The sequence below is a fragment of the Oenanthe melanoleuca genome, chromosome 21, assembly GCF_029582105.1.
Source record: "Oenanthe melanoleuca isolate GR-GAL-2019-014 chromosome 21, OMel1.0, whole genome shotgun sequence".
Lineage (NCBI taxonomy): Eukaryota > Metazoa > Chordata > Aves > Passeriformes > Muscicapidae > Oenanthe > Oenanthe melanoleuca.
Window position 1 is genome coordinate 6766481 of NC_079354.1, and position 18124 is coordinate 6784604.

The 18124-nt window shown below is 50.5% G+C and overlaps 1 protein-coding gene across 6 annotated transcripts; it reads left to right on the top strand.

The window, feature by feature from the left end:
* Positions 1–96: 96 nt before the first annotated feature.
* Positions 97–18119, top strand: CA6 (carbonic anhydrase 6). Of its 6 annotated transcripts, none has more exons than XM_056508150.1 (11): positions 97–325; positions 2562–2725; positions 9800–9888; positions 10785–10967; positions 13541–13689; positions 14069–14164; positions 14698–14764; positions 15214–15371; positions 15795–15918; positions 16266–16364; positions 16880–18119. In XM_056508150.1, exons 2-11 carry the CDS (start codon positions 2661–2663, stop codon positions 17488–17490), a joined length of 1641 nt encoding a protein of 546 aa, XP_056364125.1. In that variant the 5' UTR covers positions 97–325; positions 2562–2660; the 3' UTR covers positions 17491–18119. The 6 variants fall into 6 exon arrangements, with proteins under 6 accessions (XP_056364125.1, XP_056364131.1, XP_056364130.1 ...); XM_056508156.1 differs by having other exon boundaries at positions 101–325; positions 16271–16364; XM_056508152.1 differs by lacking the exons at positions 97–325; positions 2562–2725 and adding exons at positions 8445–8479; positions 8578–8714.
* The last annotated feature ends 5 nt before the right edge of the window (positions 18120–18124 follow it).

Sequence of the window (18124 nt, forward strand, 5' to 3'; positions counted from 1 at the left end):
TGCTACGTGCGGCCGGGCCGCGGCCGCGTGGAAAATCCCCGCGCCGGGGGGCGGGGCCGGCGCGGCGCACGCGGGCGGGGGGGAGCGGGCGGGACCATGCGGAGCGCGGGGGGAGCCGCGAGGGACGGGCATCGCGTGGGGAATGGCCTGGCTTGAGCGGGACGCTGGACAGCGGCCGGTTCCAAATCCCTGCCGTGGGCAGCCACTCCTCCCACCGCCCCAGCTTGCTCCAAGCCTCCTCCATCCTGGCCTTGGACATTTGTAGAGTTATCCTCCATGCAAAGTTGCCTGGACACCCTGTGCCAGAGCCTCACCACCCTCACAGGTAATTTCTTCCTAACCTCCAATCTAAACCTGTCAGTTTGAAGCCATTCCCCCTTGTCCTGTCACTGCCTGCCCTTGTAAGCAGTCCCTCCCCATCTCTCCTCTAAGTTCCCCTCAGACACTGGAAGGCCGCAATGAGGCAGAACAATCGCAATTCCCTCAGCCTTTCCTCACAGTTGTGTCCATCCGGACACTGTGTCCAGTTCTGGGCTCTTCAGTACAAGAAAGACAAGGAGCTCAAGGAGAGGATCCAGTGGAGGCCACAAAGTCGGGGTTTGGAGCATCTCCGTGCTGAGGAGAGCTGGGCCTGGGGAGTCCCAAGGAGACTGAGGCTGTGGGAATAACGAGTAACCCTGGGAGGAGGAAGGCTGGAACGGATGTGTGTGTTTGTCATAGCTCCAGGGAAAGGATAATTACAAACACCATAAATATTCACCTTGATTTTGAAGCCAGTAACCATCGCACTTCCTGTGGGGGGGAGAAGGAGCGCTGACACTGAGGTGATGGGCTGTGACACCTCACACCAGCGTGCCAGCAGGAAACTCCAGTTCTCCCAGGTGTTCTGTGGGATGTGCACCTGGCAGGGTGGGAGGTGTCCCTACCCCTGGCAGGGTTGAGCTTTAAGGTCCCACCAACCCAAACCATTCCATATTTTGTCTGTGAGGATGTGGCAGTGCGGTTCACCCTGACTGCACCAACAAAGCCCTTTCATTGCTCACAGATCAGTGAATTTGTGCTCCTCCAGCCCTGCCTCGCCCACCAGCCTGTGCCTGATGAACCTTCTGGGCACATTTTTCTGTCCTTCCTGAGAACATCCCCTCGGGGCAAGCTTAAAGTCTAATAAAGAGCAGAGGAATTCTGCTGGACTGACCTTCCCCAGGCATTCCATAGCATCCTCAGACCTCGTGTGACCCCAGGCTGGGACAGCAGGGAGAAGTTATGTGCCAGCCAGGCTGGTTTGTGACAGTGCCCTGTGTCCCATGTGTGTGGGGTTTGTGCTTTCCCTGCACATCCCTGTGCCTGCACAGCCATGAATCAGGTCAGAATGCTGCTGGGTTGTACCTAGCTGAAAGAAGACACCATTGGGCAGCAAAAGCCCTTGGAATTCATCTGTCACAAGGTAGATAATTCTTTGAAGTGCCAACCCCCCCAAAACTGCACATTTTACCCCTTCTTGCTCTGGCTTATCTTGCAGCCTTACCCTTCCTGGTGTGAGGGAACATTTCCCCCTGTAAAAACACATTTCAGATGCTGGAAATCATAAAGCTGGATTTTTATGCTGGTTAACTGCTGGATTAGAGATGCTTCACTATCTTTGCACTTTGTAAAAGTGCCTTTATTGCCATGCAGGAAAATCAGAGGTGTCAAGTCTTATAATGAGCTAAAGAAAATGGAGCACAAGAAAGCCTGAGGCTGAGGGAAATTAAACGTGGTAGCCGAGCAAAGGCTGATGCTGAAGTACAGCAGGGTGCTCTTTGGGGACAAAACCTATTCTGAAAGGTCATAATGAGCCTGGTGGGGGGCAGGAGTAGGGTTTAAAGCAAACCCCCTGCCTGGAGCTCTGAGCTCTTGCCCTATTCCCATTCAACTAAACCAAAGCTGTGTGGGGGAGCTGGCTGCGGGAGACCAGCCTAAACCCTCCTTGTAAGGGAGAACTCAGAACCTGTGAGGAGGAGTTTAGGACTTGGCCCCTGCCTGGTGGGCACAGAGGCAGCACAAAGCAGATTTCCTGGGCTGGAGAGTGAGCAATGAGCCGAGTGCTGAGAGCCTGCATTCCCCATCCCAGGCCAGGCAGGACCCCTGGCCACTGTGCCAGGAGCTGTGCTGGCCCTGTGTCCCCAAGGAGGCACAGCTGGGGACACTGGGGCTGCAAGTAGCACTGTCAGGCATCCACGAACACAAGCCTGGCACTGTTCAGGTGTTGGTACAATTTTTTTCCTGGATCAGCAGATTTAAACTTGCACTGTGCCATTCATGTTAAAATTAAACTCAGAGCTGATATTAAAAATGCTCCTGCTCAGTCGTGCTTCCTGCCTGATTTTTCTTTTTGTCTTGCTTTAAAGAGCACTCTCAAGGCTATGGGATTTCTAAGAATGAGTTTCTTTGTGAATCCAAGCTTGCTTCCAATTTATCAAATACTCAGTACACTCTTAAAATATTTCACAGTATGGCTGATGGGGTGGGCACTGGGGACAGAGAGTTTGGGGACACATAAAGCCAGTGTTGCCATTCGACAGCCCACACAGGAGCACTGACAGAGCAGAGGAACTGCTGATGGAGCAGATGGGGACAAACCCCCAGCACAGACCTGGCTCACAGGCATCCACCAGCCAGAAATGGAGACCAACTCTCAGGAGCAAAACCCCTCCACTGCAAGGCCTCGCATCCTTGTGCTGTACAGGTAAAATTGGGAGTGTGATAAATGTCAATTTTTTGATTGCTACAACATGTTGATGAGCAGAGGAGCCAACCAGGCCAGCCTTTCCCTGCCTGTCTAGAGCTGCTGGGCAGGAGCCCTCTGAGCTTTGTAGAGTGTGAAATCTCTGGTTCAGGCAGCTGAGGGTGCCAAGGCAGGAGCAGAACCACCACATATCAGGACTTGTTTGCAATTCAGTCAAGTTCTAATAACCATCAGCAGTGCAGGGCGTGAGCTTTCAGAGCACCTGGAAAGCACTTCCTGCATGCTCAGGGACTCCTGTTCCCCCCGGTGCCTCCCAAACACCTGAGGATGTATCTGGGTGGCTGTGTGAGCACCTCCCTCAGCCAACACCTCAGCAAGTGCCAGCCTGTTCGTGTTGTGAGCAGGTTCCTTTGGGAGGGCAGCTCTGCACCTCACTTCAGCCCAGCTGGGATCTCCTGGGGGAAGCCACTGGATGCAGATGTGAGCTCTGTCACTGAGATTTCTGCTCTTCATTTACCCTGCACATCCTGGTGTTTCATTGGAAAGGTAACAGCAGAGTCTCTGATGTTCTCTCTGGGTCTCTATTTTTTGAGATGTTTTCTTCCAGGCATTCAGGATCTCCTCTGACTTTACATCCTTCTCCCTCACTTTTCATCCCATTTTCTGCCTTTGTCTCACAGCTTCACTCTGCAATGAGGCACCTTTAGGCACATGAATAGTGAAATGGCTGGAGGTGACAGACCTCATGGCTTTCTTAATGCTCTTAACTTCCAGCACTTCCAGCTTTCTTAATGCTCCTAACTTCCAGTCTTCATTATCCTGTCTTCTCCCAGGGCTCCAGGGAAGGGCTGGTTAGTCCATGCTGGTGAGAGTGGGCACAGGTCTGTGTGCAGCTGGGGATATGGAGTGTGGCTGCATCATCAGTCTCCCTGAGAGGGCTGTGAGACACTCGGGTAGCAGGCAGGATGTTCTTTACTGTAAAGCCTAAGCTACATTTACAGCTACCACATCCACTTTCAGGGCACAGGGAATGGTTATTTGGAAGGGAACCAATGCATGAATCAGGCTGCTGATACCAAAGGGTACATCTCCCAGAAGCTGAGGATCTGATATGGTCATTTGTAGGGAGACTGCAAGCTTCTGAACCAGCTGGATATTAATTGCCAGGACTTGTGGATCCAAAGGCCACAGCTGCTTGTTGCAACCAGGTTGGAACCATGAAGTAATCCTCTCTGTAGGGGCCAGAGTGCAAGTCCTGCACTGCCTCTCACAGGGTGTCTGGGAAGGACCTTGCCCCTCTCCTTGAAATATATTCCACTATAAAGGGGAAAGCAAGCTAGGAATTGATTAGCCATTAAGAAATTGCATTTGGTGTTTAAGATTGGGGTTTTTTTGAATGATAACCTGAAAAAATGAAAAAAAAAAAAAGGAGTAGTCCAATAACAACTAATTTGTTTCCTTAATGGGTGCAAACTACTTATGTTAAATACAAGAGTTATCAAGCAGGATTCTCTTGCCACAGAACAGGTACAGCACAGACAGTGGGATTTAAATTTCCTTCATGTTGTCTTCCTGCCTTAAAAATCAACCTCATTCTCATGGGAAACACTTTCAGCTCCCATCATCACTTTTAAATCCTCAGACTTCAATGGTGATGAGCTGCTGGGAGAGGAGGGGCTGTGGGCACTTTGCTTCTTCTGAAGGTCCCTGCAATGACTTTACCTGTAGAAAAAACCAGTGCAGAGCTGAGCAAGCAAGCACTGGGGCTGATGACCTCGGGAGGGCAGGGACTGCTTCCTTGGTCACTGCAGCTGGGTGCATCTGCCCCAGTGAATGCACTGAAGTTTGCTTTTATCAGCAAAAGGAGCATATCTGTGTTGGCACAGAGGTGCCCATGTAAAACACAGCATCTCTGCCAAGGCTGCTTTGCTGTGTGGGCTACAAAGGAAGTTTAAGGTGGCATCTCCTTATAGTCACATTTTTTCAATTCCACCACTGCATTTCTTAATCCAAATCCACATCTCTGCTGCTTTCCCTACCTTCCACATCTATCAGCAAAATCCTCTGATGTTTTCAGAAAATCTCTGCAGAAGCTTTTTCCTCAGGCCAGGCCTCTGACAAAGGATCTCTTCCAAAGCAGTTCTGGTCCTGCTGGGATCTCCCAGTTTTCCCCATCTTCTCCCCTCTTTTCCCATGGACTTTTTTGCTCTTGGGAAAACAAGCACAACCCATCCCTCAGGTGTGGCCTCTTCATCAGGTGCTGAAGGAGTTGCACCTTTCTGATCCCTTATCTCTCAGTGGCTGCTCCTTGCCTTGGGGCTGAAGGTCCTGCAGCCTGGTCCTGCAGCTCTCCACGTGCCTGGGGAGCTGATGGCCATGCCTTTGGAGAGTGGTGTCCTTCCTATGTGTCCTTTTGGGATCACTGCACTGGTGTGCCCTGCTGAGCTGTGCAGGGGTTAATGAATTCCTGCTTATACAGCTTTTTGAAGATGAAAAGTGCCGTGGAAGGGCTCTGTTATTGTTAGCATGTATGAAGAGGTCTGTACCAGACCCAACTGTATTGTGTTTGGCCACTGGATGTCACAGCTGCTCAACACACAATGCAGCTGAAAGCAGAAAGGAAAAGTGCTTACCCAGCACTGGGGAGCAGCAGTTTCCAGAGCCTTTACTTGTTCTGTGCACGGTGTTTGTTTGTTTGTTAAGGGGCTTGGGGTCTTCTCCTCTGCTTGTGCACTGCTCATGTTGATTTTCAGAGATGGAGCAGCAGTTGTTCTTCCCCTGCCTGCCATAACACTGGGAAATGAGCAGCAAACTGAACATTTTTAAGGGGAGCAGTGCAAATTCATACAAAGCACAAATTACACCGTGAGCAGATACTGGCACATGTTGCCAATCTGCCTTGCCAGAGTTATGTCTTCTCTGTCCCACCCAGTGCACAGCACAGAGCCCTGGGATGATGGAAATGTTTCTCCAAGGCTCTCTCTTGACACAGCACCTTCAATCCCCACACCCAGACCACATTCCAGTGCTCCTCACACTCAATGCAGTGGCAAATTTGGCCTCCCCCTTCCTAATCCTGTCTTCACGCTTTGCTTTCTTCCAAAGTCTCAAGCAGAGATCCAGAACATGAAATCCCCTTTCAGCAAAATCTGTAGAGCAGCTCTAAAGAGACATTACAAGAGCTGTAATGACATTTCCTGGAAATGAAAATGAAGAGGGATTATTTGACCATGTTCTCTCCCTTTTATAGCATCACATTGTCCTTTTCTCCACCTTGGGGAAATGGCAGTGAAAGGCTGCTCCTGCCCACGGTGCAGCGAGGTGATAACCACCCCAGAAGTGATGTGAACATTAAAAAGGGAAAACTATTTTAAGATAATCCAAGGGTTACAGCTATAACTAAGAGTAATTGGCTGAAACTGAGCAAAAGAAAATTTAGGTTGACAATGAACTGCAGGTAGCTAATGCTGAGATCTGTTAGACCGTGAAATGGAATTCGCAGAGGAAACCTCTCTGCTTTCAAAATGGGCAAATCCTGCCTTTAGGAGCACTGGTGTAGATCTCTGGTGTCTGTCTCTGACTGCCTCAAAGCTCATTTCTTCCACAAAGCTTCAGCAGAATCAATAAAGGTGTCTGAATTTATATCAGAAGAAGGTAAGGTGTCCCTGCCCATGGCACAGGGTTGGACTAGGTATTCTTTAAGGTCCCTTCCAAACCAAACTATTCTGTGATTCTATGATTAAATTTAGTCAAATACATCAAAATATTCTATAAGATGAAGGAGGTCTAAAGGGATTGTGTGAACTGGAGAAATGAATTCCAGCACTTTTCCCCCTCTGTGATCTCTGTATGTACTTGAAAACCAGGGGCAAAAAGGGAAGGAAAGAAAAGAGCATGGGCAAAATATCAAAGAAAAGAGGCCCAGTTTTGGAAATAAGATGTAGAAACATTACAGGAATTGTTGAATAAAAGAATCTCGTGTTTCAATCTGCACAGCTATTGTCAGCTTTCCTCATGGGTCTGGGCCTGCCAGCACTGGCTGATCTTTGCCTTTCATAAAACTTGTGTAGGCTCTGGTTACCTTCAGTCATCCAGCACCACCTCAGCACACAGAGCTCTGTTTGAAGGGGTTTTAGACTCACTTAGAAAAGCCTGGATGGCCTGATTGAAGGCACTCTGTCCATCTCACTTCAAACAGCCCATTCCTGGTCAAATGTTTGCTGGGCTGGGGAGTGATGCAGCTCTTACTGCAAGCCCTGATGGAATTCCTGCTGATTCAGAGGCAGAGGAGTTAACCCTTTCAAGTTCTGGGTCAAAGGAGCACTGAGGTTTGAGCCAGCTACTTCAATGCCACATCAAGGTTTTAATGTGGCCACCAATACTCAGAATGTCAGACTTGTGTGAGCTTTAGGCCAGCGAGGACAGAGAGAACAGCCTGGGAGAAGCAGGATTTAAAAGATGGCAAGGAGTCAGGGGAAACTGCAGAGATAAAAGTGAAGTGCATGGAAGCCAACAATGTGGGATAAAAGGCTTGTTTCCTACTGCAGTCCAGGCAGGAGGGGGAAGGCTGAGGTCTGTGAAAGTTCCCTGCCTCTGGGAGGAAATCTTGCTGAGAAAATTCATGGCTGACACACAAACATCAGGTTTTCTCACTGGCTGAGTCTGGGTGAAGAGATGGGTCCTGTTCCAGTCCTCACCTCACCCCCAGCTTACCTCAGTGCTGCTGTGCTGCCTGCAGTTCCCAGGCACTGTGTCCATTCCTCCCTCCAGCACTTATGTCCAGGCAGCAGAAGAGCTGGCCAAGCCTCAGGCCAGCCAGGTTTAATACCACATACCCTGAAAGAGCTCCAAGAACCAGTAACCACTGGTTGACGTGGGCAATACTTTATATTCCACAACATTCAGCTCACAGTTAGAAGCTCAACATACAAATAAATTTCAAGAACTTAATTAAAATTATTGTTCTATCCTAACCCCAAAACAAATACATGCTTTGTGCCCTTAGTAAATCCTTTCTTCATAGAATCACAGAATGGTTTGGGTTAGAAAGGACCTTAAAGACAAGAATTTGAGCTAACACAGATGTGGGGTTTGGATGTACTGAGCACCCACAGCTCCTGCTGATGTCAAGTGAAATGTCACAAAAGTTGCAAAAGCTCCATTAAAAATTAATTCACTGTCATCTCCTGCGCTGCTGTGTGGAATTCTGAAGTGAAAAGAGGTACAAACCCCCAAAATTTCACCCTCAGCTGATTTCAAAGCCTGTTGACACAACTGGATACACAAGGATTAAGAAGTGCATTGCAGGGCAGGTTTGCTTCGTTTGCTCCTTACACAGTTCAGTGCAACCGTCAGAATAAATGACTTCTTCAGAGGAGAGAGGGAAAAAACACCTTTGGGTAATCAGCTGAGTGTTACAGCAGCTCCCAAAGATCAAATATGCACTGCACAAACCAGCAACCCAGGAAAGGCCTTTTTATGTTAACAATTCACTTGCAAAGAATAGAGTTTGTGTAAAATACCTGCTTCTGTTCCTCAGCACAGAAACCTGAGTTCCCAAGGCACCTGCAGCTCACCTGTGCCTCTTACTGTTGAATTGCTGTTATTATTCACAGGATCACAGAATGAGCAGACTGCCTGTGCTGCAGCACCTTGGGGCCTGTCCTGCCAAACTGCCACCCAAACTGTCCCAAACTGCCTCAACCTGCCCCAAACTGCCACACTTGGTCTTGCCTTCTGTGCAGGTCAGAATAGGTCAGAACCTCACCCCAGACTCACCTCAGTTGCTGCCACCTCACTGAATGGCTGAAAATCACCTTGTTCCTGAAAATAATTGTCAATTTTATCACAAGTGGCAGGGACGCTGGGGACAGAAGATTTCACTGATCTGAGCTTTCTTGCCTCGTGTTTAATATTGCTGCCTGTCACCTAAAACCAACAGCCCAGCTATGCTGCTTTTGTTGGAATCTCTAGTTCTTTTCCATAGAAGGTAAAAATTCCATTCCTGGGGAGACTTCTGCTCCCCTTTTGTTTTGACACCATGGGTTTGGGAGCTGGGGGCCACAGCTGGGAAGAAAAGGCTGCCAGCAGTGTCATTCCTGAGGGAGGAGGAGGTTTTTCAAAGGGAATGGCATTTGCCTGGTGACAGGATACAAAAAGGCAGGCAGAGAATCCATGGTCTGTTCCCTGATCTTCCAAATGACTTTTACTGGACCACAGACAAGTGTTTGCTTGGGACACATTTTTAAGGAAATCAAGTGTCTGGGAGATAGTCCACAAGAGCATTTAGACACCTGTCACCTGCTAGCTTTAATTTGAATTCCTGTATTTTTGAAAAGCCATCAGGATTTCAGTCTCTTGTATGCTGCCTGTATCTTTCAAGTCTAAATAGTTTTTGAGAGCTCTGAATTTTTCAAAGGTTGCAAATCTCTCCCATTCAAAACTAGATTTTCAGTGATGAGGAAAGATATTGAAAGCAAAATGCTTTGAATGCTAAGGCTCAGGGGTGTGGAGTGCTTTTAAATCCAGTCTGAGGAGACTGATTCTCAGAGGAGATAACTGTCTACAGTTTTGATTTCTTGTAAGATTGTGAGTGCTCTGCACTTTGGAAATCCACTCCTCTAAATGCCTTCTGCTCCTTGCTGTGTAAAGGGAAGCAGGTCTGAGGTCTGGGCTGGCTGGTTTTGCTTACAAAGCTCTGCTGTACCCATATACTTGCAGTGAGGAGCTTTTCAACCCATTCATCAGGAATGAAAGGACAGGAAAAGTGGGCAGAGCTGTGCAGGGTCAGACAGCAAGGTCAGACCCGAGGGCATCAGCTCTGGCCATGGGGACACCTGGGCCAAATGGCCCATAGAGCCAAACCTGCTGGGGTGGGTGAGGAGCAGGGCAGCAGGGGTGCTGCAAGGGCCAGGCCTGGATAAAGCAGCATTTGGGTTCCTGAGGGCTGGTAAAGCAGCATTTGGGCCAGCTGAGGGTTGGTAAAGCAGCATTTGGGCTATCTGAGGGTTGGTAAAGCAGCATTTGGGCCAGCTGAGGTTGCTAAAGCATCACTCCCCTTGGCTCTGGCTACAGGTACACCACAGACATGCTGATGGCAGTGCTCCTGTTCCTGCTCCTGCCACCCCTCACCCATTCCCACGAGGTGTCCTGGACGTACCAAGGTAAAATCTGGGCTGGGCTGGGGCTGCTGCTGGAGAGGCTCCCTTCCCTTCTGTGCTGCTGTCCTTTAGTGAGAGATCACAGAGCACCTCATTTATTCCACTTTATTGATGCCTCCCTGTCTTGAAAGTGATTCTCCTCTTTTTACTCCTTTGTGTGGTTAGGACACATTGTCAGGGTTGGCAGCACAACGAGGTTCAAACAATGGGGGAAATCTTTAGAATGTGTTAGAAGAAAAGCTGCCCTTTGGATGATCCTGCAAGGAAAAGCTTTAAATACTGCCTGCTTCTTATTTTATTGTCATATCCCAGGCAGTATAGAGCACTAAGTACTTATTTAGGTATTTATCATTTTTTGGTGAAATTTTATCAAAATTTCATTTGTGTCAGAAGGTTGTTTGCAGAGCTCACTGAAGTAAATGTTAATCGTTTTATGATCTTCAGTGGGCTCAGTTAAAACAAAGGATACTGTTGAAGAGTTGCAATATTGCAATTGCTCTCTCCCTAGTTAAAAAGAGGTAATTGCTGTCAGTTCCTGATCCCAAGATGAGCCTTCCTGCCTATTGCCCTGATCCTATTCACTCACACTGGTTAAGAAGCCAATTCCACACCTCTGGCACTTGGGACCCATTTAAATCCCCATTTCCATGCAAACATTGCTCCTCTTTTGGTGGAGGCTCAGCCTCCAGCCATCACTGAGCCACTGCTGCAATGCAGGTTTCTCACTTTGCAGACACAATAATGTGAATTTTCACTCTGGGGAAGGCAAAGCAGCCTTTTATGGCTGCAGCTCCTGGCGTTACAATAATTAGATTGGCATTTCCTGCTGGCAGATGAGGAGAGTGCTCTGAGTCCTGACTAACAGCACATCCCTGCCACCTGCCTTGCCTCCCCTGCAGGAGAAGGAGAGCTGGATGAAGAGCACTGGGGGCAGCATTTCCCAGCCTGTGCTGGCAAGCAGCAGTCCCCAGTTGACATCCAGAGGAGGAAGGTGAGGTACAACCCCCTGCTGCAGCTGGAGCTCGCTGGCTACGAGGGGCCCTTGCAGGGCCACTTCAGGATGACCAACAATGGCCACTCTGGTAAGGCACAGGGCAGGAGCAGAGCTTTTGTTCCAGCTCTGGACTTGCATTCAGACACTGCCCTTCTTTTGAACTCCCCTTTGCCAGCTCACTTCATTCTGCTCTCTGAGATTTGCTGTTTTCCTCAGTCACCCAGGAAAGCTCTCCAGAAATACATAACTAAACCAGATTTTAAAAAAGCCAGTTAGGTTTCTGCAAGGTATTTTCTTTGTTGGACATGAAAAGGGGATAAAATGCAGCTGGAGGATTCCAGATTGACCCTTTCCTTAATGTGCTGCAAGACAGCAGGAGTGCAGCAGTGAGTGGTATTTGGGGCACACTGACTCCTCTGCATTCAGAAAAATGCATCTTGTGGCCTGTGCATTAATCAGAAGTGACAGGAGTGGAAACCTCTGCATCCCAGGTTTGGATGGATGTAGGTCACCCATACAGCACAGGAGGATCCCCCCTCACAGCCAGAGGATTGGTATTTGGGGGCTCAGGAAAGGAACTGAAACACAGCACGTGTTAAAAGCCCAGCCTTTGGCTACACAGTTCCAGGGCAATGCTCACAACTGAGGAGATCCCAGATTCCCCTGCTGCAATCTGTAATTCATTGCCTAAATAATTCATCAACTGGTTCTGTTGGGATGATTCCTTTGGACTGCAGATGAGCAATGAGAGAATTTTATGATGGCTGCAGAGGGGAGAGGATCAGTGGTTTTGGGAAGGTGCTGAGTGCTGTTGAGTCCTGCACAGCAGCTCTTTCTTCCTGCCTCCAACAAAGAGAGATGTGTGAGGGCAGGGCAGTGGAGTGATGGCAGTGCCAGCAGAGGAAGATTGTTGTGATTGTGTTCCTGAAAACTGTAACTCCTTTTGTGTGGCCCACACAAACTCAGCGTTCAGCTCTCTGTCAGCACTACTGCCCTGCCTGCCTAGACATTAATTCTTGCAGGTTTAGCTTTTTTGGCTGCATGTGTGTATTTGTCCATTCTTTTGTTAACTTCCCAACAATGATTTTCTGGTGCGGGGCAGTTTCCTAAAGCACAAAGACAAACGACTGTCCCTATTCACAGCTCCTGTGAGTCAGGCTGGGCTTTTCTACTGGCTTCAGTGGGATGGGACAGGGCAGCAGAATCTCTCAGGGAAAACATTCAGCAGATCTGAAAGGGGCAGGAGAGGGATTTAGCAGCAGCACTCTCCTTACAGCCTCTCAGAGCCAAACCCCAAATGCCTCACCCTGGAAACCAAGTTCATTTTTCTGTAAGTGTGTTAGCACCAGGCTAAATCCCAGCTGAAAATGCCTGCTTGCTGTGGTGTGAGTGGCTCACACAGAGAGCCTTGGGTTAACTAAGCTGTTTGTTAAAGTATCTTTTTGTTTTAAATAGGGTTGGTCCTCCAGCTGGAAGCATCTTCCTCCAGGAGCAGATTTAACTCGAGGGACCTCAGGTGTACCCCTGGTTAGCTCAGGGGCCAGAGCTGGGCAGCCAGGCTGGCTGTGCTGTCCCTGCAGGCAGGGATGGACAGAGGCCACCCTGCAGGGCAGGGGTGCTGGGGGCAGCCTCAGTGACTCACCCTGCTCAGCCCCAGCTGATTCTCCACTGCCAGCTCAGAGCAGTCACACTCCACGTGGGGAGAAGCAAGCCAGGCTACTCCCTGCCTTGTGCTTGCAGCAAATATTTGCCTGGAATATCTTAGAGGGGCCTTAAGCTTGTTAAAAACTCACAACACAATTCCCTGGCTGTGTTTTGTAGGAAGTAGAAACCCTGGTGAGGTACTTGAAGTAAATAACTCTTATTATGGAAGGCAGTCAGCAGGGAACTTATGAAAAAGGTAGATTATTTTATCCCTCCCACTCTAGAGCCTTTGGGATATTAAAAGGAAACATACCTTCATCTTGTCTGTCTATGAACAGTTCACAAACAAAAGAAACTCCTCAGAAACCCAAACTATGACTAATTAATAATATGTTGTGCTGCATTTTGCAAGGATAGTTGCTAGTTTTTATAACATGCTGGGGTCTTTCATTAAGATGAGGCAATTCTCCACTCTCACTCCTAGATTTATTAACATAATCTATGATTTCTGGCAGTGAATTAGCAGGAAGACAAAGGGTTTGTGACTTCTCCTTGGCAAGGAGAATAAAAGAGGTTTGTCTCCACAAATTCTTCAGCAATGGCAGAGCCTTTCCAAAACCCATAGGGCATTCCCAGGATGGCTGGACCTGGCTGGGAATTGAGGTAACAGATGAGGCCACTCACTGTGATGATTCCTGTTCCTTTTCTGCCTTGGGAAGGAAGTGTTAACAGTGCTGTGCTGCGTGAGAGCTGAGCCCTGAAGCTTTCATTGGTGCCTGATGCAGGGGGAGAAGGGGCTGCAGGCACAGCTGGGGAGAGCCCAGTGCTGCTTGTGCCCAGTGTGCTGCACCAGCCTGAGCCCAGGAAAGGTTTTAAGCACGCCCAGATTTAAACTTCACTGTTTCTCTTCCCACACTGGGGTTGTGGCTGTGCCTGCTCATCCCAGGAGGTGCCACCGGCCCAGGAACCACTACAGGGACAGCACCCACTGCTGCCTCCTCTGCTGTCCTTTTCCAGTGCAGATCGACCTGCCCCCCAGCATGAGCATCTCCCGAGGGCTGCCAGGCCTGTATAGAGCAGTGCAGATGCACCTGCACTGGGGGGGGCTGCAGCTGGAGAGCAGTGGCTCGGAGCACACCATCGACGGCATGCGCTACTTCGCCGAGGTGAGGCTGGGGGCTGCAGGGAGGGGGGGCTCTGGGCCTCTGCTCTGGGAAACTGGAGGCTGCAGCCACAGAGCCTACAGGGAGCAATGCTCAGGAGAGGGGGAAAGCAGGGATCCCACAGGGACAGTGCTTGGTGCAGTGGGAGGGCTGAGCCTGATGAAGCTGGCACAGAAGGCTCCAAGAAAAGCCATGGCCAGAGCACTCATGTCCTTCAGCTGTTCCCCCACAGCACCACAAACCTGCTAAACCAAAGGTCCCTTTGGCCTGCTATGGGGCACAAAGAGCAGGACTGGGGTGGTGACTGTCCCTTCAGCCTGTCCCTCTGAATACCCAAACCCATTCATCACTTCTTGCTAAGTGACCCCATCTCTCTCTCCAGCTGCACATTGTCCACTACAACGCTGCAAACTACTCCAGCTTTGAAGAAGCCAAAGACAAGCCCCAGGGGCTGGCTGTGCTGGCCTTCCTGTACACGGTAGGTGTGAGCCAGGGGGCATGGCTGAGCCAAACCTCCCTCAGACACCAGCCAGCTTTGTACAGCTGGGCCAAGAGATGGACTCTGGCACCTCTTTAGGAGGCTGTGCTGCTTCCCCTGGGCCATCTGGGCTTCACAACACCACCCTTGGGAGCCCCAGAAAACTGCCCCATAAGTAGTATTTTATATATATATATATATATATATGTGTGTGTGTGTATGTATATATATATATATATATATATATATGTATCCCATATGTAAGAATATCAGGTGTAGCTGGGGTTCCCCTGCTGTGCCTCCAAGCCTTGCTCTGCTTTGCCACTGGGATATATTTGATTCAGTGTGGATTTCAAAGCAGTAAAAAAGATTCCTGTTCACTGTTCTACCAAGCTGTACAAACCTGACCATATCTGGCACTGTCCAGCCCACCAGGAGATCTGTGGTGTTTGTTTTCTTTGTCTCTCAGCTGGTTAGTAGGGAGAGGGATAGTCAGGTCACAGCTTTTGATCAAGTGTCTGTGCTGTGTTTAGGATGGGCACTTTGAGAACACCTACTACAGCGAGTTCATTTCCAAACTGGCAAGGATCAGGTTTGCAGGTGAGCCCTGGGAATGCCTTGCTCTCTCCCTGATATTCTCCCAGCCTGTGTGCACACTGGGAACAGCTGGCACAGCATCCTCAGCCCTGCACAGCAGCCAGCCCAGCCCAGGGCAGGGGAAAGGTGCTCAGGGCAGCAATAAATGCACTCCTGGAGCTCTGTGCAGCACTAAATATCAGCTCCCTGCAGCCTGCACACCCCCTTGTGCCCCCCCAGGATGGGCAGAGTTTTGAGAGCAGCTGCCCAGCACCCTCAGGACCCAGACACTCTGAGTAACAAACCACAGCCCCAGGAAGGGCCTCTCATGCCCCTTCATCTCCACCCAGTTACACCAGAGGTCTGATGAGCCAGTGCTCTGGGCAGAGGGATTCCACCCCCAGCTCCAACAGCCCTTCCACCTTCCTCTTCCCTCCCTTTAACCTCTGACACCATCTCTGCTTCCTTTGGAGGTCAATCAACAACGCTCAGCTCTCTGGATGTCCAAGCCATGCTGCCAGAAAACCTCTCCCAGTTCTACAGGTACCAGGGCTCCCTGACCACACCGCCCTGCTCCGAGAGCGTCATCTGGAGCGTCTTCCACTCGCCCATCGTGCTGTCCCACACACAGGTAACGGGGGCTCCCCCAGCTCCCAGCATTTCCCTCCTGTGCTCAGGGGTCTTGGGAACAGCAGAGTCCTCAGGGCTCCCTCACACACCCAGGTCGGGATGGGCGCTGGGGAGGGTCCCTGGGGTGTCCCTGTTCCATTCTGCACTGCAGATCCTGGCAAAGCTGTTGTCCCCATACCCTGTGTGCTGTCCCTGTGCCCTCTGGGATGTCCCTGTGTGATGTCCCTGTGCCATTATGCCCTGTGTGCTGTCCCTGTGCCCTGTGTGCTGTCCCTGTGCCCCATGTGCTGTCCCTGTGTGATGTCCCCATGTCCCTGTGCCCTGTGTGCTGTCCCTGTGCCCCATGTGCTGTCCCTGTGTGCTGTCCCCATGTCCCTGTGCCCCGTGTGATGTCCCTGTGCCCCATGTGCTGTCCCTGTCCCAGATCCAGCTCCTGGAGAACACCCTGCTAGACTGGCACAACCGGACCCTGCGCAACGATTACCGGCACGCGCAGCCGCTGTGGGGCCGTGTGGTGGAGGCCTCCTTCCCAGCCCAGCGTGCCCAGGGTGAGGGCCAGGGACCCCCAGGGGCCTGGGGGGCACAGAAACCCTCGGGGAAGGTGTGAAACTGCCAATCCTGGGATCCCAGTGTGGGAGCAGCGCTGGCCCTGCTCAGCTGGGGGAGTCCCGTGTGCCTCCCTTGGTTAAGGGCTGTGCCAGCCCTGCCCTGTGAGTGCCACAGCCCCAGGGCAGCTGCTGCTGCCTGGCTCAGGTATCTGCTGGGTGTGGGAGCAGCTCTGGCTGGGCACCACACAGAGCAGAGGAGCTGCATTTTAAAACAGCTTTTGCTCAGACTAGAAGATTCTACCACATGTGGTTCAGCTTTCTGTAAACTGAGCTGTCTATTGCTCCAGCACAGTGCCATCCAGAGGAATTCACCCTCAGGCTGGATCAAATCCAGATGCAGCTCCAGGACTTGAGAACAGAGTTGCTGAATGGACTGAGCAACACAGGTAAGAAACACAGGTTGAGACCAGCTCACCTTGTGAGCATGAAGAGCCCATGCCCTGTTGACCTTGGTGGCCCAAACCATTGCCAGGTTTGGTACTGGCACACATAGGTAGAATTTTGTCCCATATCTAGGCCTGCTGATGGAAATCTTCACCATCAAGGCCAGCCCTGAGCCAGCTACTCCCACAGCAGCTGGAGCTCTCTGCTGCCACATGGGAGCACTTTTTTTACAGTGAAAAATTTCAGCTCAGTTCCCCCAGGATAAACAATCATCACCTCTATTTTACACAGCATGAGAAAAGAGGAAAAAGGAGGGAAAAACATTATTTTCCCAAACATTTGGGTGAGGGAGCTCAGCTCAGCTTTTCATCATTTCAAACGCCTTCCCTGCTGGCACAACACACAGCAGTAGCTGGAAACTCAGACTACACAGCCCTGCCAGTTCTGTGGGTGTTATTCTCCAGGATTTGGCCTTATTTACAGCAAATTTAAATGCTGGCTTTTCTGGTTATTTCAGGTACAAAATGCAGCACCTTTCCAGCTTTCTATTTCCCTGTGGAGAACATTGAGAGCTTTGTGGAGGTGCATCCCCTCCGAGCTGTGTCTCTCCAAGCCTTCACCCTGTGCTTCTGGAGCAGAGCCCAGCCCGTTGGCAGTCAGACCATCCTGTCCTACTCCACTGGGGAGAGTGACCACGAGCTGGTGGTGACTGTGGGCACAGAGCTGGGGCTGTGGGTAGGAGGCCACTTCCTGAGCTTCCCCCTGCAGCAGGAGGCTCGGGGCTGGCTGCACCACTGCGTGACCTGGTGCTCCCAGGAGGGCACAGCCAACCTCTGGCTGAACGGGGCAGCTGGCAAAGCCCAGAGCCTGCAGCAGGGCTATGTGAGCCAGGCTGGGGGCACACTGCTCCTTGGCAAGGCCAGGGATGCTCTGCTGGGCACCTTCTCCAATGGCTTTGCAGGGTGGCTGAGCCAGCTGAGCCTGTGGGGCCGAGTGCTGGGCGCTGCGGAGATCCGGGCGCTGGCGCTGTGCAGGGCCCAGCCCAGCGGGGACATCATCGCCTGGGGACAAACCCCCATGGCCCTGCTAGGGGGGGTGCTGCTGCAGCCTGACACCAGCTGCCACTGACACAGCCTCTGCTGCTCTCAGGGCAGCAGGAGAGTCCCAACTGCTGGTTGGCAAAAACTCTCACTGTCTGCTCCTTTCTCATCCTGCTTTGTGTGGCTCACTGTGCACCTCTTGGTGTGTTTTTCCAAGACACCAAAACCTCCATCAGAGAGATAAAAGCAAAGAACTGCAGAATCTGCACCCTGGGTTGTTAAATCCCTCCCAGGGGATTGATTTAGACCCCCATACATAGATTTTTTTTTTCATGCCCAAGTGCTGCTCTCTGGTCAAAGAGCTGCTTTTTAAAATAAAATTTCTCTCCCATCCCTCACCCAATCTCAGTTTCTCGGCATCTTCCCTGCTTTTCCCTCCTGTCTGTCACCACCCCTTCCTTCCCTCACAGTCTACCCCACAGGAGAGTAGATGTGGGGCTCAGGCAGGGCAGGTCCTGTGCAATCCCTGTGCCTTGGCCTGTGGCACAACTTTGCCTTCTTTTCTGTAGTGGATGTAGAGACAGAGCATAGAAACAGCTCCTTTATCAACACTGATATATTGAGCACAGGTATATTGTATATAAACTCATTTTCTAAGGTGAAAATAAATCATGGGAGGGATTCTCCATCTACTTCACAAAATCCATGCCAAGCTGTTCGAC